The sequence below is a fragment of the Nomascus leucogenys genome, chromosome 1a, assembly GCF_006542625.1.
Source record: "Nomascus leucogenys isolate Asia chromosome 1a, Asia_NLE_v1, whole genome shotgun sequence".
Lineage (NCBI taxonomy): Eukaryota > Metazoa > Chordata > Mammalia > Primates > Hylobatidae > Nomascus > Nomascus leucogenys.
Window position 1 is genome coordinate 87986803 of NC_044381.1, and position 26769 is coordinate 88013571.

Here is a 26769-nt window from a genome sequence, read left to right on the forward strand (position 1 = left end):
AGGAGTTCTAGATCAGTTTGGGCAACATAGCGAGACCTTGTCTTTACAAAAAATAAAAAATAAAAAAACATTTTAGCTAGGTATGGTAGTGCGCACCTGTAGTGCCAGATACCTGGGAGGCTGAGGCAGGAGGATCACTTGAGACCAGGAGTTCAAGAGTTCAGTGGGCTTTGATCACACCACTGCACTCCAGCCTGGGTGGCAGAGCAAGACCCTGTCTTGAAAAAATTTGCCATTCATGAAGTGTAAAAGATGTCTCATTGTGACTTTCAGTTAACCTTTCTGATTGTGACTTTCAGTTAACCTTTCTGATTACTACTGAGGTTAAGCATTTTATTTTTTTGTATATGGTCCATTTAGGTTTTTTCTTTTTTCCAATGCTCATTTATGTTTTGTTTCATTTTTCTTTGGAGCTTTTTCTTAATGATTAATAGGAATTTTTTATTTTTTTATATATTCATGCTATTCCTTTATTAGTTATGTATATTTTACAGTCGTCTCCCACTTGTGGCTTGTCATTTTGCTTTCCTTAATGTTTCTTATGATTATCATATACTTTTAAATTTAGAACAATGAAATTTACCACTTTTTAGTGATCAGGTTTTTTGTTTTCTGTGTTTTTTTTTTTTTTTTTTTTTTTTTTTTTTTTCATGAGACAGCGTTTCACTTTTGTTGCCCAAGCTGGAGTGCAGTGGCACAATCTCAGCTCACTGCAACCTCTGCCTCCTGGATTCAAGCAAGTCTTTTGCCTTGCCTCTTGAGTAGCTGGGATTACAGGCGTGTGCCACCACACCTGGCTAATGTTGTATTTTTAGTAGAGTCGGGGTCTCACCACATTGGCCAGGCTGGTCTCAAACTCCTGACCTCCTGGTCATCCACCTGCCTCAGCTTCCCAAAGTGCTGGGATTACAGGCGTGATACACTCGCCCGGCTAGCATTTTTGTGTCTGAATTATTTTCTACACGGAGATCAGAAAGGTATTCTGTATTGTCTTTTTGAAGTTTCATGTTTCTTTTGTTTTCACATTTCAATTCTACCCAAAGTTATTTAAGTCTGTAGTATCAGGTAGGTTCTTAAGGCTTATTTTTTTCTTTATGAATCTCTGATTTACCCAGTATTTGTTAAGTGGACTATCTTTTCCTTAGTAATTTGCAGCACTCTCTATGGCATACGCTAAATTTTTGTTTCTGGTGGCTTGTTTCTGGGCTCTCTGTTCTGTTCTGTTGATCTGCTTGCCTGTGCCATTACCATACCATCCTTATCAGCTTTAAAACATGACTCTTGATAGCCAGTGGGGTAAACCTCCCACCATATTCTTTTTTAGGAGAGACTTTGCTATTCTTGACTCTTTGATTTTTGATGTAAACTTTAGAGTCTGCTAGAGAAAGTCTGCAGGAACTTGGTATTTTTATTGGAGTTACACTAAATTTGTAGATCCCTCTGCTGAGAATTTGCATCTTTACAATATTGAATCTCTCCATTTATTTAGTCTTTTTAAATACCTTTCAGTAAGGATTTTTCATTTTCCCCATTAAAAGGAAATTTATGATTTTATAGTATTTATGCTACTATAAAATATAATTTTGTTTTTCCCCCTAAAATGTCGCATTTTATTTTGTGTCTAGCAATCTTATTAAACCCCCTTATTAATGATGTTCCCTTGTCTATATGATCACAATTATTTCTTACTTTCTAGTCCTTATACTTCTTGTTTAATTTTTTCCACTGGCTATGTTATCTAGCACATGGTTAAATTGAAATATTATTGGTGTACATCCTTGTCTTTTTTCTAATCTTTAATATTTTTAAGTTTCACTATTAAGTAAGATCTTTGTTGTAGGTTTTTGGTTTTGACATCTCCTTTCCTCACCCTCACACTTGTGAATCTCATGTTCTGTTCTGAGGAAAAGAAGTGAATAGGAAAATAAATACTTGTATATCTAGAGCCTATCACTGTGCGTGGTACACTGTGGCTCTTAGTTTGTTGTATGAATGAATAAATATAGCAGAACTACTTGAGCTTGAAAGTTTTCATCGGTCTCTCTTTTATGTGGTACAGCAGGTAAAAAATGGTTCAATCTTTTAGAGAAAGAATCAGTCACTAATTTTTTTTTACATTTCTAATGCTTCAGGAAGTAACATTGAATTTTAGGATTTGAATACAAACATTTGAAGAAAGACCATGGTTTCTGTATGTTTCTCATGGCAGTAATGCTTATGATATTGTAAACTATGGATCAATTTAAACTGTATGAAGCTGGATTTTAGGTTGTTTTCTGAGAGAGATTGTTCTGTTTAGGAACTTTGTTCCTGTGAATTTACGAACTTTGTTCCTGTGAATATAGGAATTTTATCTATTCTTATTTTTATGGGCATCATTTTACTCCAGATTTACAAAATTGGTACTGTAATGGTGTTGCAAAGTTTCTGATCAAAGCCTGAGCATGAGCAATAAATATGATACTAATAATTAACAAATTAGTTTGTGAAGACTTCTCTGTAATTCAGATTAGATCCCTTCTGCTTTTCTGCCTTTCCCTGTACCTGGTTTGTTTTTTTTCTTAACAGATGAGGAAGTTAAGGCATAAAGGTAGATATTACCTGAATTTGGTGTATTGCTTACTGCAGTAGACCACTTTGCTACTGTGAGAATTATAAACTACTATGCTTTCCAGGTATGTGCTGAAATCTCCATTGCTGCATACCTGCAAGTGTTGCCAATAAAGAAAACTCTTACTCAGCTATTTTATATGTTTAGCTATATTTAGAACATCTACAGCTTGGCTAAGAGTTTTACTTCTGAATTTATAGAGAAGAAAAAATTGCAGAAATTTTACTAGAGGGTTTTTTTTTAAATGAAAACACCTGTTCATTTTTTCTCTTCATCATTTTTGTTCCTTTGCTATCTCCTTTCTTCCCACGCATTGTTGTTTGTTGACCATTAGTTCTAAATCATTATTTCTCAACTGGGGGTAATTTTGTCCCCCAGGGCACATTTAGCAATGTCTGGAGCTTTTTTTGGTTGTCACACTGAGGGGCTGCTGCTGGCATCTAGTGGATAAAGGCCAGAGATGCTGCTAGCCATCCTACAATGCAGTCCATAATTATTTGCCCGCAAAATGTCAATAGTACTGAGTTTAAAAATTCCTGCTCTAAATAATGGTGTTTACTTTTGGTTTTGACCTGGAAAGAGACTAGTGCCTATTGGGTGTAAGGCAGTATGTTTTCTTAGAAAGAATGAGGGCCAAGCGCAGTGGCTCACACCTGTATTTCCCGCACTTTGGGAGGCCAAGGTGGGAGGATCCCTTGAGGCCAGGATTTTGAGACCAGCCCGGATAATACAGTGCGACTCTGTTTCTACAAAAAATAAAATAAAAATAAAAAAAAAAATTAGCCAGGTGTGGTGGCATGGGCATGTAGCCCCAGCTACTCAGGAGGCTGAGGTGGGAGGATCACTTGAGCCCAGGAGTTTGAGGCTGCAGTGAGCTATGATTGCACCAGTGCACCCCGGCCTGGGTGACAGGGCGAGACCCTGTCTCTTAAAAAAACAAAAAAAGCAAGAATGTGGGCCTTAGAGTTTCACAGACCTGGTTTTTGAGCCTTATCTTAGGCCATGCTGGTTATGAGTACCTGTATTCAAGTGTGTGGGAAATAAAGAAAAACAGATATGATAACTTATTTGCAGAGTGCTGAGGAGGTATTATTTCTGTCCTCCCCTCCCACGTGAACTCCAGGTACCAGTGACTCAGTTTATGTTTCATTCCTCCCCTGAGACCTTAGGCAAGTTTTTATGCCTTTTGGTTTTCAGTTTTTTCAACTGTAAGAGGAGAATAATAACTGTAAGAGGAGAATCATATCATAAATATTAGGGAAGGTTTCATCAGAAAATGCAAATAAAGCACATACTGCTATGACTGGATATAATAAGTACTTAGTAAATATTTTATTATTATTATTATTATTATTATTATTTTGAGACAGGGTCTTGCTCTGTTGCCCAGGCTGGAGTGCAATGGTGCAATCATAGCTCACTGCAGCCTTTACCTCCCGGGCTAAATCTGTCTGCTCACCTCAGCCTCTTGAGTTGCTGGGAGTACAGGCACATGCCACCACGCTTGGGTAATGTTTTTGTAGAGATGGGGTTTTGTCATGTTGCCCAATCTGGTCTCGAACTCCTGGGCTCAAGTGATCTGCCCGTCTTGGCCTCCCAAGTGCTAGGATTACAGGCATGAACCACACACCCAGCCTGTTTTTATGTATTACTAATAATAACTGTATGTTCAGATTGTAATAATTTGGACTTGCTATCAGAAGTGATGTATAAAACTAGGCAAGATTATCCATCAGTTGATGACTGGATAAACAAATGTGGTTTATCCATAGAGTGGAATATTATTTGGCTATAAAAAGGAATGAAATACTGACGCATGTTACGACAGGGATGAACCTTGGAAACATTATGCTAAGTGAAAGAAGCCAGACACAAAACATCACATATAATTCCATTTATATAGAATGTCCAGAACAGGGAAATCTGTAAAGACAGAATGTAAATTAATGGTTGTCTAGGGCTAAGGAGGATGGAAAGGGACGGGTAGTAATGGTTAAAGGGGTTTGTTTTAGAGGTGATAAAAATGGTCTAAAATTGGCTTTGGTGGTGGTTTCATAATTTAATGAATATGCCAAAAACCATTGAATTATACAGCTTAAAAGGGTGAACTGTATGATATGTGAATCATATTTCAATAAAGTTGATATATATGTATGTATGTGTGTGTGTGTGTGTGTGTGTGTGTGTGTGTATAGACTAGGCAAGATGAGGGCTCTCTCTCCTTTCTGTGTTGTTATTTCTTAATCTGTACCTTGCTCTCCATCTTCTGATTTCTTTGGATCTCACTTAGAGTATGCATTCTAGTGGAGAAACCGTAATATTGCTGAATATTCATTACTAATTCAGTGTGGTGATAGTGCCTCTATATACACACTGAAAGTTTTTCCAATTTAGAAAAATTTCTCCTCTGGCCTACATAGCTTGTATGAGTTAACACCAGACAGCTTATAAATATGAACATGTTCTACATTTCTCACACCTGAGTATTTGTATACTGAATTGGCCATATGTTTACCTGAGTTCCAATATATTTTATTTTTATAAATGGATAGTAAGTTAGAAAGCTAGTTTTCTTTGTTGAACCTTAGTTAGCTGACTGTAGTCAATGGCTTAGAGTTAGGAACCTGTGAAGCAAACAGGGACATTATAATTATGAGATCATTGATAATAAAAACACACGAGTTCAAACTGCTATAATGTTAAATACTTAAATGGAAAATTATATGTTGCTTATATCTTTTGATTGCAGCTGTCAGAATACTCTACCCAAAAAAGTTTAAGGGAATTTACTACTCACATTACTAAAAAGTCTGCATGTGAGGGATGTCTTCAGATGTGTCAGGATGCAACGTTTCAAACTGTCACTTCATGTCCCTGCTTCTCTTCTTCTAGCCAGGCTCTGTTCTTTTCTATTATTTTGGCTTCTTAGAACAGGCTCCCCCTTAATGGTTATAAGATGGCTGCAGCACCTCCAGGCCTTAAGTCTCAAAATTAAGAGTAGCAGATATAGAGAAATTTCCTCTCACCAGTAAGACACTCCTGGCCTGATCCATACTAGCCTGGGTTGGGTCCTGTGATTATCCTAGAGCTAATCTCAATGACCAGAACAATGGGATATGCTGATGACTTTGGACAGTAGAGCCCACCCCTAAACCTGAGGGTGGGATCAACATTACCCAAAAACCTATGAGAGTTTGGGATGAGGTGGTTCACCTGAAGAATTTGGGGTTGCTTTTTTTTTTAAATAGGAGGTTGAATTGGATGCCAGATAGCAAGATATATCCTCTGTAATGTCCAACACATATATTGTAACTTTTATCCAGATAATAGCAAAAAAAAAAAATATTGACTACTTACTCTGTTTATACCAGGTAGAATGAGTAAAAAACTCTGGGCAAAAAGTAGGATTATGACTTATTCTAAGAGTTGTCTTCCTGAGGAACTTTATGTAGCATTTTCTAAGTTTTGTGAAATTTGGTGTGTGGTTGTTTCCCCGTAAATATGGGTTCCTGTTATCTTTAAGTACTGTGCTTGGGCTTCTCCAGTGCTTTGAACCTAGTACTTTTCTCTCTTTTGTCTTTCTGTGTCGTTACTACATAACATCACTTTCCTTTTTTAACCTTGGCCTTCTAAACATGTACAGATCTAAAATCTTAGGTTTCCAGTTCTGTAAAACAAGTTAGTATTCTAGTTAAATTCTGTTTATTTAAAGAATACAGATACAAATAGCTTGACCAGGGCGACTGTTCTCTTCTGTGTTCATCACTATATCATGTGGCTCATTCGGACTGATCTTGCTGGGATTCGTTAATGTAATATCTGATTACATTCTGTGTTTACAATTGAACAATTTCTCTTTGCTCTAGGGAAGCAAAAGGCAATCATTTCTTTGTGAGAGTGGTTTGATGGCATATATCATATTTAGTATGCTATAATTGTAATTAATGCCAGTTTCTAATGTTGGATTGGATGTAGACAGTTTGGCATAAGAGAGTTTTACATATTTTCAAGAAGTGTTGTGGTTATAAAATAGTTCCAAGTATCAGACTTGTAAATGAAGAATGATCATTGTTTACCTTTTTTGCTATTTGCTTGATTAAAAATCAGAACCTCTTAGTTTTGTAGAAAAAAATATAACTTAAAAAATTAACAAAGGAAAAGCATTGGAGTCAGAATAATGAGTTACTCTTTTTCTCATTTTTTCTCCGCAGTGATCCTGGTGGAGGGATTGAAATGTCTGAGTTCATCCGAGAGGCCACACCCCCAGTTGGTTGCAGTTCCAGAAATTCTTATGCTGGTCTAGATCCAAGCAATCAGGTAGGAACCTGTGCTGTTTTATTTTGCCTTTTTCCCTCCTCCTGATGGTGGTCTCTGTTATTCTCATGTCTTTAAGTCAGCTGATGTTTTGTCATGTCTTTGTGATTATTATTTTTAATTGCTTATTAATAACATCTTTTATTAATATTCTTTTTAAGTTACTTTTCACACTGATTAATTACATATTTGTTGAGCATTACCACAGACTCATCTTTGGGTGTATAGTTTTGATTATGACAGTTGTGAATACCCTTAGGAAATTTAGCTTCCAGCTTGCACTATCTTATTTACCTTCACGTCATCTGTATTGGAGAGGTGTAGATGTCTGTGGTTACCTCCGGTTTAAACGTGGCCAAAAAATAAAAATAAAAATAAATGCTGAAAATCTCTCAGTGTTCAAGATGTTTAATGGTAAGGCTAAAAGTAAAATACAAATTTGCTTTTACCAATTTTAATGTCTTTCTACTATGTAACTTTTAACTTAAAATGGTAACTCTTGAAGTATTATTTCAAAACTTAGCTGGACCTTTGCTGCTCTAGTTCTCTTATTCATCCTAAATACCTGTACACTAATCAAAGTCCCAGTTACTCCTGCTGTCCTTCTCAGCAGATGATTTCATTGGGTAGAGTAAAATTCTATGAACTTTGTTGGAAACGTTCACGGTCTTCTCTTAGCAGACCTTTACATAACTATAGGTTTTAGTAGTTGCTATGTCAGTCTTTTCATTATATAGAAGAAGAAATAGCTGATTTATTTCAGGGTCTGGACTAGACCTCACTTCTCACTCCAGTCTTCTTGTTATCAATACGACACAGCTTGTGGATTGAAACCATTCTTCTCTTTTCTCCCTCCTTTCTGTTCTGGAGACAGACTTAGTCATCTTTATTTTCTGGTCTAACTAACTCTTCTTGTAACTATCCTACATTTCTCAAGATTTTCAAACACCTTATGGTGTTGACCCTTTCTTTTGCAGGTGAGTACTTATTTATATGGCACTTTATAAGGCTCTACAGAGTAGATTTTCCTCTTTTTTTCTTCTGTCTTATATACTGCCTTGTGTACAGTTGACCTTAAATTAATGATTGCTAATTATCTTTATGTGTCTAGGCAATAAAATATTAGAGGTAGATCAGACCTAGCTTCTCATTTAACAAATGAGTAAATAGCAGATATAATTCTGCCAACTCTGTCCTGTAGTATTCTATTCTTCTGCATTGGTAGCCCTAAGAACAATGTTATGAAAAACACTCTATGAATCAAAATCTTGAACAGCGTCTTGTTTTCTAACATATTTTGATAGAAGATTTGACTCTATTTGATTAGCATGTTCATGATTTAAAGTTAAAGTGAATGACTAAACTATTAAAGGTAACAGTTTTGGTTGTGATCGATTATAATACAGAACATGTAGGTTCTTAAATTTGTCTTCCTTCCATAACAAGCTCATGGAATGGGAGATGTCAGAGTTTTTTGTTGTTGTTGTTTGTTTGTTTGTTTAAAGAATGTGAAAAGAGCTATGACATATTAATTAGATTGATACTTTTTTTTTCTGAGATAGAATCTTGCTCTGTCATCCAGGCTGGAGTGCAGTGGCACAATCTTGGCTCACTGCAACATCCATCTCCCAGGTTCAAGCCGTTCTCGTGCCTCAGCCTCCCAAGTAGCTGGGATTACAGGTGTCTGCCACCACACCTGGCTAATTTTTTTTTTTTTTTTTTTTTTTTTTTTTTTTTGGCATTTTTAGTGAGCAGGGGATTCCACCAGCTCTCCCCCGCCCTCCCCCCCTCCCACCCCCCCCACCCGGCTAATTTTTTTGTATTTTAGTAGAACGGGTTCACCTGTTGTCCCGACTCGCCCCCCCCCCCCCCCCCCCCCCCAGCTCCCGTTGTCCAGACTGCCTCGAACGCCTGACCTCAGGTGGTCTGCCCACCTCAGTCTGCCAAAGTGCTGGGATTACAGATGTGAGCCACCATGCCCAGCCTTAGATTGATACTTTTTGTTTAAAATTTTACAATGCCTGTTTGAAGACAAGGGTTACTATCCTTGATCCTGGTTTTTTTTTTTTTTTTTTTTTTTTTGGCCTTGTGTTTCTCTGTCTCTTTATAGAATGAAATAATTCAATTCTTGAATATGGCTGCATGTCTTGTATTCTTAATTAACCATGGGCTTTCTTCTTATTGACAGATGTAGGTAGTATCAGACCCCCAGAGAGTAAGCCTACATTTCTCCAGTCATCTTTTGGAGACCTTTTTTCCTTTTTACAAAAAGGAAAGATGAAAGGGCCAGCAGTGGCCAGGCACTTTTGGATCCTGTGACCTTGGCATCATATCTGTTGGAACTTGCCTGTTTGTTTTAGGGAGGGAGTCCCTTTTTGACTGATTAAAGTATGTGTGCATGTTGTTAAACACAGCATACCTTTTACTTAAAATAACAACTTTTTAATAAAAATGGGCAAATATTGGAGGCTATTGTGCTACTTGGATTTTAGTGTTTTCGTTTTATACTGTTTATGACAAAATAAATGGTTGACATAATTATTCTTGCCCTTTAGAAAAGCTGAAGCGAGGAGGAAGAGTCTGGCTTTTTGCATATTGCTGGAGATATTACCATTATAGACATACTGTTGTTTCTTGTGTGTATTTTATTATATAATGTGTAAGATACTGCTACACATTGTCATATTTTATGTAAATTTCTTGGGTACTAAACAGTGAACCTGCTGACCATAGTACCTACATCGTGGTCATTGTTACTGTTCTTTCCTTCACCTCTGCCTATCTCCCTTTCATCTTCTACCCACCATTTCCATTCTTTCTTTTCCCTACCTTTATTCCTCTCCTTACCTCCTTCTGTTTCCTTTTGTCACTTTTTTACCTTCAAATATTTTAGTGCCCAATAGTATTCAAGGCATTCTACTTAGTGTGGGTTGGGGAGTGGGTCTTATACTGAAAGAGATTGTGATCTCATAGTAGATGTGATATAAGTAACCAAAGATAAAGATGTGATATATGTTACCAAGGGGCCAGGCGCGGTGGCTCACGCCTGTAATTCCAGCACTTTGGGAGGCTGAGGTAGGCAGATCACGAAGGTCGGGAGATTGAGACCAGCCTGGCTAGTGCGGTGAAACTCCGTCTCTACTAAAAATATAAAAAATTAGCTGGGTGTGGTGGCATGCACCTGTAGTCTCAGCTACCCGGGAGGCTGAGGCAGGAGAATCGCTTGAACCCGGGAGGTGGAGGTTGCAGTGAGCCGAGATGGCACCACTGCACTCCAGCCTGGGTGACAGAGCGAGACTCCGTCTCAAAAAAAAAAAAAAGATAATGAAGTAAAAATTGCCATAGGAATGGTACAGAAGAAGAGTTAACGATTTCATAGGATAAAATAATTTTTCCAGCTGGAGAGACAGGCATTGGGGGGGAGGTGGCGTTGCCTGATATGCTCTCTAGTTAGAGGTAACCTTTCTTCCCTGGTATCCATAATCCTTCCTATGGCACTTGTCATAGAGAAGAAACAGTGGAATATTTTAGTTTATGCAAAGCACTTAAATAAAAAACTTCACCCTCGAGTGTAAAAAGATACTATTTTTTCTTAATTTTTACATTTTCATTTTTAGGAAATTTGATGAGTGAGGGTAAACAGGAAAAGTAAAATAATCCATAATGTCATAATTGATTGTATCATGAGCATTAATATCATTAAGTGTTTTTCTACAGTGACACTTTGGGGAATGCATTGCATTTGGATGTACTATAGTTTATATTCTGGATGCCGTGTTGTTTCACATGTAAATAGTCATGATTCTTAGATATTTTGAGGGGAAGCATAATGCAGAAAAGTATGAAGAATAAAATATAACCACTCTATTATACCTGTTAAGAATGTTTTCGTTAGCAAGTAATAGAATACTCAACTAATAGTGACTTAAAGAAATAGTTGTTTTTCACCTAAATCTGGAGGTGATTGTGTGGCATTTGTGTTCAGCAGCCTAATGTTAGGCCTCTGGATTGGCATCTCTGCAGTTCTCTAGGCTTTTTTCTCAGGGTTGCAGGATGAGCACAGCAGCTTCAATCAAGACCCTGTTTGAAAAGTTAGGAAGCAAGCAGTAGTGTGGGACAGAGATTTTCCTTGATCACTTTCTTCTCAGACACACAAAGACGTTTTCCTGAAGCTCTCCAGCAGATTCTCCCACACGTTCATTCACCAGAACTAGTTCATATACCTACCTCTAGACTGGGGACTGGGCCTACTTCTCATATATCAGAAGGTGTATGACCAATTTTGGAACAAAATAGGGAGATTGTTAAAGAAGGAGAAAGGGAATAGTTTGAGCTTCTGAGCAAATGACTACCATATCTGTATTTAAAAATTTTTTTTTAAGTTTAAATTCCCAGATGGGTATGCATAAAATGGTGTTTTTGTTTTCTTGTTTGTTTTTAAATTTCTGTCTAGGAAGTTATGTTTAATTCTAGCAGAAAAATAGCATATGTTAATTCTGTAACTTATGTAGCAGGTGTCGTAAGAATGAAACTTTCTTTTGCAATAAAATGCTTTTTGGTTTTTTTCTTGCTGGCAAATTGCAATGTCTTTTATGGCTAATTGAAAGCAGAAATTAGGAAAAACTAGAAGAACCAAGCTTAATAAAATAGTTCAAAATTATTACAAAGCTTATTTTTTATTGGCTACCTCAAGAGTTTATTTGTAGTTTGGACCTGTATATATATATGCATATTTTTATTTACTTTTTCACTGGCATGTAACTTACACAGCATAGTACACACCTTCAGTGTACTGCTAAGTGAATTTTTACATCTGTGTGCACCCATTCAATTGCCATCCAGATCAAGAAGGGCCCTCATGTCCCTTCAAAGTCAACATTAACTTATATTTTGAGTGTATTTCTTGTGATATACACCTACTAAATCAAACCAATGAAGAGGAAGACTTGGTAAAGTATAAAGTATTATATGAATGTTCTTAATTTTATTTTACAATGCTAACTTTGCTTGAGTGTTTTCTTCTTTGAATCCATGAAAACGAGTTACAGGAAGAGTTGCTAAGACTTGTTGATTTAGTAACTGTTATGTTATCTTTGGTTTCCTTAATGTGTTTGTGGAATTTGTGGTATTTATTTATATGATTTTCATGGTAGTATAATAAATAATGGCTGTGAAATTTTAGGGAAGTGTTAAACTATCTTGAATATAAGCACTAAAAGCTCAACAATCAGGTTTTAATTTTCTCCTTATAGTTTGTGCTAAAAATTCATTTTTCATGGATGCCTTAGACTTTTATTGACTTATTTTTTAATGTTCTGTCTATAAAGAAGTACTTACTTTTGTCTCCAACTAAAGAAGGTGCATAATGATACACTAGCAATTCGATGGTTAGACTTATGTTGCACTTTGTAGCATATGTTAATGCTTGTCTGCCAAACCTTCCTTTTATACCCTAAGAAGTCTAAATTTATTTCAGGTAGACATAAAGCCTAGTTTTGCTTTTGTTTATAACAACATTATGAACATGTCATGATGTAGTATAAAAATAATTGTATGACATGAGTTGCTTGAGATTGGAGGATCTGGCTCTAGGGGGGCTCCATCAGTCCTGAGCATGAAGAGGGATTGGGTAGCTCCGCACATCAGTAAGACACACGCAGCCTGTGCCACAGCCAACAGGTTGCGTGGCTCCAATAGAGCTTGTCCAACAGGTATCTTTTAATATTGATAAAAGTGATCGATAACATGTTTTGATCATATAATTTTGTTTGATAATCTTGCTAGTCTGTATTGATAATGACATAGCTAGCATTTTAATTAGTTTTATTTACTTCATGTCATGTTTTCAGATTGGATCTGGTTCCTCGCGTCTTGGAACAGCAGCAACTATTAAAGGTAGGTGTGATCTAACTTAAAAGTTGTCCCTGCCTTTCCCTTTCATTTTGGTTGTAATGAAGATAACAGTACTGTACATTCAAATGTAATGAAAAAAATCATTCTTGAAATTCTTTTATAGATAAAATTATTTATCTTATTAAAGGTTGCTTGACTTAAATTGTGTTCTCTTTCATCATCCAAATTTCACAAAAGTGTTTGACCACTTACATTGTGTGAATTACATAAGTTTTGATCTATAAGAAACTTCCTTGCCTTTGAGGGAAAACACTTTTGTGGGTTTTAGTGGGGTTCATGGAAAACTAAGTAATTTGATGTGAAACCTTTTAATGTGGGCACAAATGAAACAACAAAAAAGAGCAAGTTATTTTCTGCTATTTGATCTATTCAGGTAAATTCATATTGTTTTTACCCTACAGTTTTTTAGGTTACTAATTTTCCCTGGGAAGGAAATTCATGTTGGGTCAAGTTATGTAATTTGCATTCCTTTTTAAAATCCACTTGTTTTTAAAGAAATAGTTTTTTTAGTTTACATTTTGAAGCTTTCCGTATTGTTTGGTTTGTAGTTCTGTGAGAATAATTAAGTGCTCTGATAGTCCATGATACTTCCTGCTAGTTCAGTGCATCTTCCATTATTGTAACCTTTGATACACAAAAACTACTTTAGTTGATGGACATCAGTACTCCTTGATGTATTAATACTTCCTTGGTTATGCCACCCTACAGCCTTACTGTTAATATAAGGTCCTCACATGTTTCTCTTAACTTTGTAGGAGATACAGACACTGCTAAGACTTCTGATGATATCAGTTTAAGTCTGGGCCAAAGTTCTAGTCTTTGTAAAGAAGGAAGTGAAGAACAAGGTAAGAACATTATACTTTACCATGATGTCATATACTGTGGTGACCAGAGTTAATTTGTAGAATATGCTGCATACAATTTGGCAGAAGTTTATAACAATTTAATATGGTATTTAAGGAAACATTAACATAAAATGTTACTGGGATAGTAGTAATACAGAGTTATACATGATTTTAGCTTACTTGAACTCAGTTATACATGTTCTGTCAGATAAACATGGAGAGAGAAATTCTATGAGCATATGCCCCAGAGTGAATATGAGATGGGAGATGAGAATCTGCTATTCTTTTAGTTGGTCTGACCAACTAGCCCAGCTTAGGGATAACCTAGTATGTAAAACTGTTACTTTCCATTCAGTACGATCTCTAAATGCCAGCTGCTTCATCTCTTGCCAACTGCAAAAACAGCAATAAGTTTTGACATAGTGTCTTAGTCCATGTGCAGTGCTATAAAGAAATACCTGAGATTGAGTGACTTGTAAAGAAAAGAGGTATATTTGGCTCACGGTTCTGCAGGCTGTACAAGAAGCATGGTGCCAGCATCTGCTTCTGGTGAGAACCTCAGGAAGCTTCCAATCATGATGGAAGAGGAAGGGGAGCTGGCATGTCACGTGATGAGAGAGGGGAGGGGTGCCATGCATGCTCTCTTAAACAGTCAGCTCTTGTGTGAACTAATAAACTGAGAATTCACTCATTACTGCAGAGGTGGCAACAAGCATTCATGAAGGATCCACCCTCATGACTCAAAGACCTCCCATCAGGCCCCATGTCTAACATTGGGGATCAACATGAAATTTGGAGGGGGACAAATAGCCAAAACCATATCACAGAGAAATAAGTTGCTGTTGGACCTACTGGGAAACCGTGCATCTGTTACCAACATGGTACCTTCCTGTAGCAGATTGCTAATAGAAATTTTGGCTATTTGTGATTTTTTTTTCTTCAACTCAATTGTAAATGAATATTTTGAATTTTATTGAGTCTTTTTTAACTACCACATTTTCATGTTTGATTTCTAATTTTCAAACATAAAACAACAGATATGTCATCCCCATTTTCTAATGGAGATTGTCCAAGGTTCTATAATCAATGAGCCAGAACTAGGTTAGAAACGTTTCTCACTATTGCCACCCTGTTATAACCCTGTTATTTTTATTAACCTATGGGTGATGTTTGGTGGGCAGACAGGCTGACAAATTTTTTATTTTTAATTATGAAACTTGTTTATGAAGCTACAAACATAACTAAATTATGACATTTGCCCATTAATTTAATATTTTACCCAGGTTCATTTCTTACAAGCATATTTTGTTACTGTTAGTTGGAATTTTATTGTAACTCTCTGCTTTTTTGGAATTATAGTACCCTATCATTGTTTCTTTGCTTCTGTGGACTGCCGTATCTAACCCTATACCCCATTCCTAAAAAACTGAAAAGACCTTTACATGTACTGTGTGGGCCGGTTGCAGTGGCTCATGCCTGTAATCCCAGCACTTTGGGAGGCTGAGGTGGGCTGAGTTTGAGACCAGCCTGGGCAACATGGTGAAACCCTGTCTCTACTAAAAATACAAAAATTATCCAGGGTAGTGGTACACGCCTGTAATCCTAGCTACTCAGGAGGCTGAGGCATGAGAATCGCTTGAACCTGGGAGGCGGAGGTTGTAGTGAGCTGAGATCGTGCGACTGCACTCCAGCCTGGGTGACAGAGCGAGACTCTGTCTCAAATAAATAAACAAACACACACACATAGGTACGTACGTATGTATGTATGTATGTACTGTGTGGTATGGAAACTTTTTTAAAAAAATTAAAGGTGAATCAACTGGCTGTGGTGGATGATGCCTGTAACCCCAGCATTTTGGGAGGCCAAGGCAGGAGGATCGCTTGAGTCCAGGAGTTTGAATCCAGCCTGGGTAACATAGTGAGATGCCTGTCTCTACAAAAAATAATAAAAAAAATTTAGCCAGGCATGTGCTGGTGTGTGCCTATAGTCTCAGCTACTTGGGAGGCTGAGGTGGGAGGATCGCTTGATCCCAGGAGGTTGAGGCAGCAGTAAGTTGTGATAGTGCCCCCGCACTCCAGCCTGAGCAACAGAGGGAGACCCTTTCTCTCTCTTTCAGTCAATCAACCAATCAATCAGTAAATATCAATTTCTTTGAGAATTATAATATCCTTTTCTATAATATGAGACCATCACAGTGTCTCAACAACTAGATAATAATCTCAGAGGGGTTGGCGCCCTTGTGTTTAGGGATTATATATCTTATTTTATATCTGGAAAGTACCATATGCAAACAAGATTTTTATAGTCTGGCAGGTTGGGAATTATATACACACAAATCTACCCTTGCAACTATACATTAACATAGACAGTGATGTCTAACGTGCACTGGGTGCATATTATTGGCCAAGTTTGGGGTCGACATACTTTTCTCTAAAGGACCAAATAGCTTTGTAGGCCACGTGGTCTCTCTTGCTACTCAGCTACTCAACTCTGCCATTGTAGAGTGAAAGGAGTCATAAACAATACATAAATAGTGGGCATGGCTGTGCCATCCTAAAATTTGGTTTACAAAAACAAGTTTGAGGGCTGGATTTGGCTTCATGGGACTTAGTTTGTCAACCCCTGGTTTAAGTCATCTTCTAAGCATTTTATATGCATTTACCCAGTTAATCTTCACTATAAACGTTTGAAGTTGGCACTGTTACCATTCTCACTTTACAGATGAGCATGTTATTGCTTAGACGTTATAAGAAACTTGCTCAAATTCCCACAGCTACAAAGTGACAGTCCTATAATTCAAATCTAGTTTTGAATTATGCTTTTTAAAATCTATGCTATACTACTTTCATATAATTTTAAAACTTGCTTTTATCATGCAACATTTTTCCATATGTTTAACATTTAACAAATACTGTCGAGTATTCTTGGCACTGTTTTAAGTACTGGAAATAAATCAGTGAACAAAAAGACAAAAAGTTCCACCCTCATGTGGCTTCCATACTATTAATATGGAATCATACTGGTAGCAATCAACATATACTGTAGTAAGTAGAGACAGAAGATAGGGATTGGTGGGGACTAGGGAAATTTTAATTTTAAATAGAGTAGTTGAGGGCAAGCCTCTGAGAGCAAAGACCTGAAGAAGGAGGAGTGAGCTCTCAGGATATCTGAGCGGAGGGGTACCCTCCACACAGAGGGAACAGCAAGGGCAAAGCCCTAAAGCAAGAGCATGCCTGTCAGGTTTGAGAAATATTGTGGCTGGCTCAGAGTAAGTGAAGGGCCAGACAGTATGGAGTTTTGCAAGCCATCTTAAAGGTGCTAATTTTAATTCTGAGTGAGATGAGGAACTGCTAAAGGGTTGTATTTCATTTCCATGGAATCACTCCGGCTCCTATTTTGAGGAATATATTAAAAGGGGCAAAAGTTGAAGCAGGAAGCTCACTCAGCAGATTATTGCAACAATCCAGAGCACAGATCAGAGTAGTGAGAAGTAGTCTGACTGTGTGTGTAGAAGATACTAAGAAGATAGGTTATGGATTTGGATATACTGTTTGAGAGAAGTAGTGGTCATAGATGACTCGAAGGCTTTTGAGTTGTGCATCAGGGAGGATGGGGGCCCGCCAGCTGAAAGGGGGAAGACTGAGGAGGAGCAGATTCAGGGTAGGGAGAGCAAGGGGGGTAAGTTAGAGGGTTCAGTTCAGGGCCTATCAGGTGCTGTTAGACCTGTAAGCAGCAATGAGTAGATAGAGAGGTCCAGATTTCAGGTAAGAGGTCTAGGTTGGGTGTTTTAGATTCAGGAGTTGTGAGTGGATAAATAAAAACAACAACAAAAATCAGTCATGTCAGTTAAGGGGTTGGGTATTATGAAGTTGATGAAGTATCAGGGCAAGAATACTTGTTAGCTGCTTGGGGTTTATGTGGCCTGACTTCTTGATCCAAATCCCTTTTCCTGGCTGTGGTTTGGCGCCACCTAGTGGCAAATGTTCATGCTGGCTTAAATATCATTTGTTACTCTTAACTCCCCCGGTTTGGATTTACAGGACAATAGCCTTTAGTTGGTTAACAGTTAGTTGATTAGTTGGCACTCATTTTGTCACATGATTCAGGATGACTGGGGAAAACAGGATATTGGGGTGTATCTTCAACTTTTTCACTTCTAAGATAATCTACAGTTTCCCTACCTCTCGCTCATGCCTTCCCTATCCAAGATCAGAACTTCAGACCGTCCCCATGTGAATATGAGGGCTGGGTAGAAGATAGAGGAACTAGTTACAGGTATTTCTGAATTTTAGTTTGTCATGGGGATAGAAAACCGGATGAGATTTACAAAGAGGGAGTATAGGTAGAAAAGCGAAAAGTTCTAGCTGGGTGCAGTGGCTCACACCTGTAATCCCAGCATTTTGAGAGGCCAAGGTGGGAGGATCGCTTGAGGCCAGAAGTTCAATACCAGCCTGGGAAACATGGTGAAACCCTGCCTCTAAGAAAAAGTACAAAAAATTACCTGGGTGTGGTGCCAAGCACCTGTAGCCCAGCTACCCGAGAGTTTGAGGCAGGAGGATTGCTTGAGCCTAGGAGATCAAGACTGCAGTGAACCATGACTGCAGCACTACACTCCAGCCTGAGCGACAGAGTAAGACTCTGTCTCAAAAAAAAAAAAAACAACGAAAAAGTGAAAAGTTTTCAGATCTGAACCCTGAGCCTCTTTAGTTTAAGAAGTCCAGGAGACTGAGTAGGAACAACTAGTGAGATCAAAGGAAAACCAAGACTGTTACCCCCTGTGTTCAAGGAGAATGGATTGACCAGCTTTGTAAAGTGCTGCCAATAGGTCAGGTGACATGAAGACTGAGACTTGACCATTGGATTGAACAATGTAGGGGGTGTTGGTGACCTTGATAAGCACAGTCTTAGGGGAGTTGAATTGGAATACAAAGAATTGGAGGAGAACAATCAGACAGTGAATACAGACAACTCTTTCAGTGAATTTTTGTAAAGGTGATAGCAAGCAGGAGAAGTAAAGATAAGGGAGGGATTTCGATTTTGTAAGATGTTGTAAGAGAAATAACAACATGTTTTTATGATTGATGATTATCCATAATCGATAGGGATGATCAGAGAGAGAAAGAAGGTATGATTTTTGTTTATAAAAGTAATATATGTGTTAACTTTAGAAAATATAGTTAAGTATGAAGAAAAAATCTATACCTCTGCCACTGACAAACCTTTTTTTTGCTTATCACTTTTTCATATTTTTTTGCTTTGATATAATTCAGTGTTTTTTAGAATATTATGCATCCATCACCACTATCTAAATCCAGAACATTTTCATTACCCCAGTTAGAAACCTGCACCCATTACACTCCTCATTTCCCCTTCAAGCAGCCCCTGACAACCTCTAGTTTACTTTCTGTTTCTTTGAATTTGCCTATTCTGGACATTTCATATAAACACAATTATATGTGTTTTTTTTTTTTTTTTTAAATGTGTCTGGCTTCTTTCACTTACCTTATTCTGGCATGTATCAGGATGTTATTTCTTTTTATGGCTAACTGTGGTATATCACTTTTCACATTTATAAAAATATACACACATATACTATTAGCATTCATTTAAACTTACAGAACTGGAATTTTTTTTTTTTTTTTTTTTTGAGACGGAGTCTCGCTCTGTTGCCCAGGATGGAGTGTGTAGTGGTGTATTTTTAGTAGAGATGGGGCTTCACCATGTTGGCCAGGCTGATCTCGAACTCCTGACCTCGTGATCCGCCTGCCTCGGCCTCCCAAAGTGCTGGGATTACAGGCGTGAGCCACTGCACCCAGCCAGTGCCGCCTTTTTCACTTAATTATTTTCTCATGTTATTACATAATCTTTGAAAATGTTTTTAGTGCCTGTATGAAGTTATTAGTGGACCACATATTCAATCATTATTTAAAGGACATTGTTATACTTTTTGTGCTTTAAGAACTTTTATAATAACGTGACATGGACAACTTTGTGCTTAAAAACCTTGTACGCATATTTGACTCTATCCTTTAGCAACAATTTCTTACCTTCAAGGTAAGACTACCTTTTCAAGTTTCTTGGCCATATTGCCAGATTGCTTTAAGAAGGTTATACCAGTTGGTACCACCGTGAGCAGTATGCCTTTCTTATTCTAAATGCCACTGATAACAATTATTAAAAAAAAGTTTGATTCGATGAAAAATGTATCTTTTTGTGTTGATTTTAGCCTCTTCATATCTTTTTTTTTTTTTTTTTTTTTTTTTTTTTTTTTTGAGACAGAGTCTCGCTCTGTCACCCAGGCTGGAGTGCGGTGGTGCAATCTCGGCTCACTGCAAGCTCCACCTCCTGGGTTCACGCCATTCTCCTCCTCAGCCTCTCCGAGTAGCTGGGACTACAGGCACCCGCCACCACGCCTGGCTAATTTTTTTTGTATTTTTAGTAGAGACGGGATTTCACTGTGGTCTCAATCTCCTGACCTCGTGATCCGCCCGCCTCGGCCTCCCAAAGTGCTGGGATTACAAGCGTGAGCCACCGCGCCCGGCCGATATAATCTTTTTCATATGGGTAACAGTAAGAAAAAATATATTTACTTGAAAATTTCCTGAAACCACCTAAATTCTTTCTGACAAAATTAAACCTTTTGTGGTATGTTTGTTTAGCAGTATTGAAAAAAGTGTATGTATTAAAGTAAGTTTGGCTGTGTCTTTTAAAATGAAAAACTTACATTTCTGTTTTATTAATTTATCAGAAGGAAGTTGGTTTTGATCATTAGCATTAAAAAAAATCTTTTGTTATCTTAGATTTAGTGATTTTCAACTACTTGCTCAGAGTCGATAAGTTTTCTGTAAAGTTCATATCCTTGAAATGTGAATATCACACCAACCAATAATTGTTTATTAGAGATAGTTTTTAGAAATAACACTATAATTTAATACTACAAAACATACAATGCTAGCTTTTAAATTTTGATATTTAGAAGATATAAGAACGCAACTACAGTAGCAGCTGTGTTGGGAAAATAAGAACATGGGTTTTACTTATCTTGAAAACTTTAAAACGTAAGATAAAGTATAATTGGACATTTATAAACTATAATTTTTATGGTACACTCCAGAGGCTGTCCGTGAATTTTTAATTAACTAATCATAGCTAAAGCTACATTTAGATTTTTAAAAAGTACATAAACATTTTTAATAACTCATTCCTTTCTTTTAATCTTAGGGGGAAATGTCTGCTTTGGTCATTGGGATTCTACTGGGAAGACTCAGATTTGCTATAGAATCTGTTATTTTGCTTTGTCTATCCAGCTATGACAAGACAATAATTTTTCTTTTTATTGAACTAACAGCAGGTTCAAATATCCTTGTCTGTCAAAACATATATTTAAAAATCAGCTATTTTGCAGTTTGGTTGTCAAGCTATATTCCAAGATAAATTACAATGTAGGTAGGTAGGTAGATACATTGATTTATATCTATATTTACATTTATATATATAGTATGTATGATAAGTCACTAATCACTGGTCTGGATGGAGGGTTAAAGCAGTGGTCTTACAGATACACAAAGATAAGTATTTTTTTCATGAAGTATTTTTTAATTGCTATACCAATAATGAAAGATAAAATGCAGTATTTTGCTCTGTAATTATTGCTGTTTTTACCATTCTGAACAGCAAGAGGATGTCTTACATCATTATATCTTGTTTGGGCATTGGTCAGCCTATTTTTGTTTGTTTGTTTCTGATTACTCTAGGTTTTCTTGATTTGTAAAATAATCGTATTAGCTTTTTGAAAGGATTTTAATATTGTGTTAGTAAGGTAGAATAATGATAGCCACCTTTAATTGTGATGGCATTGTGTCAAGCAAAATATGTCATTAACTCAGTTATTCCTTGCCTATGACTCAGTGAAGTTGATGTCCCATTTTACAGATGAGGAAACTGATTTACAGGGGGTAAGCCAAAGTTACCAAGTTAGTAAGCTGGAGATAGAGCTTGCATAGAAATCCAGGCCTATTTTAAGTATAATCCTTTGTTGCGTCTTTTTTTTTTTTGAGACAGAGTCCTGCTCTTTTGCCCAGGCTGGAGCGCAGTGGTGCGATCTCGGCTCACTGCACGCTCCGCCTCCTGGGTTCACACCATTCTCCTGCCTCAGCCTCCCGAGAAGCTGGGACTACAGGCACCCACCACCATGCCCGGCTAATTTTTTTGTATTTTTAGTAGAGACGGAGTTTCACAGTGTTAGCCAGGATGGTCTCGATCTCCTGACCTCGTGATCCGTCCACCTCGGCCTCCCAAAGTGCTGGGATTACAAGTGTGAGCCACTGTGCCCGGCCCCTTTGTTTCCTCTTATTTTATTGTTGATAGTCTATAGAACTCTTTCTGAGGCCAGTTGAAGAACTCAAAGATTTGGAAGTTCAGTTCATTTCATGAGTAGAATGCTTTCTTTGTGCAGCTGTGAAACAGAAAGCAGCTCTTTGGAGAACTACTTGAGAAATTGTTTATACTTGATTTACTGTATGCAGTGAATTCTTTCCTTTGTTAAACAGTAGAAAAGCAGATCATACATTTATTTTAACATTTCAAAATATGTGTTTGAAACAGATTTGGCAACTGATCGGAAGCTCTTTCGTCTTGTCTCCAATGACTCCTTCATCTCTATTCAGCCTTCCTTATCCTCTTGTGGACAGGACTTGCCAAGGGACTTCAGTGACAAAGTGAGCCTGCCAAGTCAAAACCACCACCACCATATTGATCAGTCTCTGTCCAGCGCCTGTGACACAGAAGTAGCTTCTCTTGTACCTTTACACTCACACTCTTACAGAAAAGACCACCGGCCGCGAGGTGTACCACGGACTTCTAGCTCTGCTGTGGCTTTTCCAGACACTTCACTGAATGATTTTCCTCTTTATCAGCAAAGACGTGGGTTAGATCCAGTTAGTGAGTTAGAATCTTCCAAGCCTCTTTCTGGATCCAAAGAATCCTTGGTGGAAAATTCTGGTTTATCTGGGGAATTTCAGCTTGCTGGTGACTTGAAAATCAATACTTCTCAGCCACCCACAAAAAGTGGGAAGAGCAAATCTTTGAAAGCAGACAAAAGCATGGACAGCTTGAGAAGTCTGAGCACACGGAGTAGTGGGTCAACAGAAAGCTACTGCAGTGGAATGGACCGGGACACTAACAGTACTGTCAGCAGCTATAAAAGCGAGCAGACCAGCTCAACTCACATAGAGAGCATCCTGTCAGAGCATGAGGAGTCTCCTAAAGCAGGAACAAAAAGTGGGAGGAAAAAAGAGTGCTGTGCAGGCCCAGAGGAGAAGAATAGCTGTGCCAGTGACAAAAGGACTAGCAGTGAAAAGATTGCTATGGAAGCGAGTACCAACAGTGGGGTTCACGAGGCCAAGGACCCTACCCCCTCCGATGAGATGTACAACCAGAGAGGTCTCAGCACCCCTGCATCTGAAGAAGCCAATAAAAATCCCCATGCAAACGAATTTACTTCTCAAGGGGACAGACCACCTGGGAACACTGCAGAAAACAAAGAAGAGAAGAGTGATAAGTCAGCTGTTTCTGTGGATTCCAAAGTGCGTAAAGATGTTGGTGGAAAGCAAAAGGAAGGGGATGTTCGACCTAAATCTTCTAGCGTAATCCATCGGACAGCTTCTGCCCACAAGACAGGCAGGAGACGGACAGGAAAAAAACGGGCTAGCAGTTTTGATTCAAGCCGGCATAGGGACTATGTTTGCTTTCGAGGTGTTTCTGGTACCAAGCCACACAGTGCTATATTTTGTCATGACGAAGACTCTAGTGATCAAAGTGACTTGAGTAGAGCATCAAGTGTTCAGTCTGCTCACCAGTTCAGCAGTGATAGCTCTTCTAGCACCACTTCTCATTCCTGTCAGTCTCCTGAGGGCAGATACAGTGCTCTAAAGACCAAACACACTCATAAAGAAAGGGGCACAGACTCTGAACACACACACAAAGCTCATTTGGTTCCTGAAGGAACCAGCAAAAAGCGTGCAACACGACGGACTTCTAGCACAAATAGTGCCAAGACTCGTGCCCGAGTGTTGAGCCTGGACAGTGGCACAGTAGCATGTTTGAATGACTCAAACAGGTTAATGACACCTGAAAGTATAAAGCCCTTAACCACTTCAAAATCAGATCTTGAGGCCAAAGAGGGAGAGGTGCTAGATGAGCTATCTTTATTAGGACGGGCTTCCCAGTTAGAGACAGTCACTCGATCTAGGAATAGCTTGCCAAACCAGGTTGCATTTCCTGAAGGGGAAGAGCAAGATGCAGTCGGTGGAGGTAAGTAAACTGTAAGGAGAGATTTCTCTAAGACTCACTGCTTTTTCGTACTATTAGAGTAATATTTACTAAAATATGCTTCTGTTAATATTCCCCCTTCCACTGTGTTATTAAAATAAGCTTTCTTGAATGAAGAAGTAGGTAGTTATCTTAGAAAAGGTTTTGGTGTGAACGCCAAGAACATATTTTTTTGGTTGCAATACTTGAATACATCAATTTGTTCTTGATGGTGTCAAGAACACCAGTTTCTAAGCCAGTTGCCACCTGTTAATGTTTTGCTGGGAATAACAAAAATTAGCCCCCTTCCTTTTTATAGCAATAGCAACAATAAAATATATAATTATTTAAGGGCACCAAACCAGTTTTAATCAACTCTTATACAGTGTATGACACTGAACTTTCAAAATTAGATCACTCAGCCTATTATATAAGAGTTTTACAAATATTATTTTAGATCTGATTATGTACATTGAGAATTGTGGCTCTTTTTTTAAGTCTGTATCTTTGGTTTTATTTCTTGCTTACTCAAGTTTTAGGCGTTACGAAAATACTATTTTTTTCTATAATTTCACACGTTATTCTTTTTTTTTTTTTTTTTTCTGGGACGGAGTCTCGCTGTCTCCCAGGCTGGAGTGCAGCGGCGCGATTTCCGCTCACTGCAGGCTCCGCCCCCTGGGGTTCGCGCCATTCTCCTGCCTCAGCTTCCCGGGTAGCTGGGACTACAGGCGCCCGCCACCTCGCCCAGCTAATTTTTTGTAGTTTTAGTAGAGACGGGGTTTCACCGTGTTAGCCAGGATGGTCTCGATCTCCTGACCTCGTGATCCGCCCACCTCGGCCTCCGAAAGTACTGGGATTACAGGCGTGAGCCACCGCGCCCGGCCTACGTTATTCTTCAAGTTTATTAAATTCAGATTTGTAGTTTATATTGACATTTGGTATCCATTAATTGATGTAAGATGCCCCCATAATAACAGTGATGGTGTTCTGGTTAATGTAATAGCTTATTTATTTCAGGTTTTTGGAGAATTGTGCAAATTTGGATAGGTGATTTTATATTCTGTCAGTGTGTGTTGGCCTCTTTATTTCAGAGTTGTTATTTCTTGCTGTTTTCTTCTGCCCAAGATAGTTTGTTTATTTGGTTCTGGTTTTTATGGAATCTGCTTCTTGAATAGAATCAGAAAAATCAGGTCTTTCGTTGTTAGTACCTTAGCATTTTTAGCCTCTACCCCTATTCCCTTTATTTATGCTCGTATCATTAGTTTTAAAGTTTAGTCTGTTTGATATAGTAATGTTCAGTCACTTATTAAAAGTTAAGCTGCATTTTGTTTGTACAAACATTATGAAACATATGAATATATGCTTTTTCTCAAAGATGTTAATTTCACCGAAAGTATTTTAAAAGTCCATATTGCGGTAAACATTTTCTTAGATTTTTTTGGGGGTGAAGTTTCTAGCCAGATTAATTTCTAATGGGAACATAAAGAAATTGTCTAGTACCTAAAGAAGAATATAGTTTATCAAACCTAAATATTGAGAACTAATTATATCTGAAGTGGTTATAACCATTTGGTGACAGTAGAGCAATTAAATTCCCTCGAGTCTTTGACCTGGATATAGTTCTCTTTTTTTTTTTTGTAAACAACCTGAAATGCTTGTAGTGATTTCTCACACAAATCATATCAGATATGTTCACAGTATGCAAGAAACCACTGGATTTTAAAATATAGCTTAACTTTTAAAGTTATCAAAATGAATTTTAAGTGAACATGCTATGATAGAAAAATATTGCTGTTCTGATTACTGTTGAAATGTAAATACTGAAAAAAATATGTACAAAAGTATGTAGTAAGTTCATGCCTTTATATTTAAAATGTCATTTCCTTTTCATGGGGACTGTGAGGTGTTCTGTTTTTTAGGAAAAGTTATCTGAAAGGTGTTATTTGCTTCTCAGTGCTGTTCTTTAAGCTATATTAGCCCTCGTTTTTCCAGGCTGTAGCTTTTGTTTTCTTTTGTTTGTACTCCTTTTTTTTTTTTTAATTTAAATAACTCAATTAAATGTTAATAAGAAATAATGAAATAATATCTGCTTTGGTGGAAGAAATGTAATAGTCTGTGGGCTGTTTAAAAACATTTTTTTGCCTAGGGCAGGCACTGCACAGGCTTTTTTTATTTGAGCTTCATTGGGTTTAGAATACAAATAAGAGCAAAACTAAAGCACTTAAATGTGTTGGGGGTTTTTTAATTGGTTTTTATCATAACTAAATATAGGGGTTTTGTTGGGAGTTTACTTGGGCTTTTTGAAAGGCTGGAAGTGGTAGAAGGGGATTTGTTTTGGTTCTTATTATTTAAAAATTACAGAGACTCTCAAATACTGTTCAAAGATATTTGTTTATGTTAACATTACCTGTTACAGTCCTGTCTGACAATTTAGAAGAAATGTTTCTGGGCTATCCTCCCTCACATACTGTACTACTGAAACCTGTCAACCATCATGTTACTGCTTGGCCATTCATATACCTATGCATAAACCATAGGTAGGTTTTATTCTAAAGAATATGAAGGTGTTGATAAGTTCTCCAACGATTTCTTTTCGTTTTATTTTAAGGTAGGTGGTGGTGGTAGTGTGGAGAGATGGAATTTAGGAAATAGACTTTAAAGTACTAAAGTAAAGTACTCTAAAATAGGAGGTAATCTAGTTTAGTGACATGGAGTCGGATACCTTTGTTAGTATGTGGGCTCCACTGTTGTGACTCTAGGAAAGCTACTTATAAACC

At 37.7% G+C, this 26769-nt stretch overlaps 1 protein-coding gene across 3 annotated transcripts in view; it reads left to right on the forward strand.

Moving 5' to 3' along the window:
* PCNX1 (pecanex 1) overlaps positions 1-26769 on the forward strand; it is a 207043-nt gene that overhangs the window by 45585 nt on the left and 134689 nt on the right. For all 3 annotated transcript variants that reach the window (XM_030812783.1, XM_030812792.1, XM_030812798.1), the window contains exons 3-6: positions 6823-6928; positions 12775-12820; positions 13594-13683; positions 22289-23995. In XM_030812783.1, coding sequence (XP_030668643.1) covers positions 6823-6928; positions 12775-12820; positions 13594-13683; positions 22289-23995 — 1949 coding nt within the window. The remainder of the gene's footprint in view (positions 1-6822; positions 6929-12774; positions 12821-13593; positions 13684-22288; positions 23996-26769) is intronic.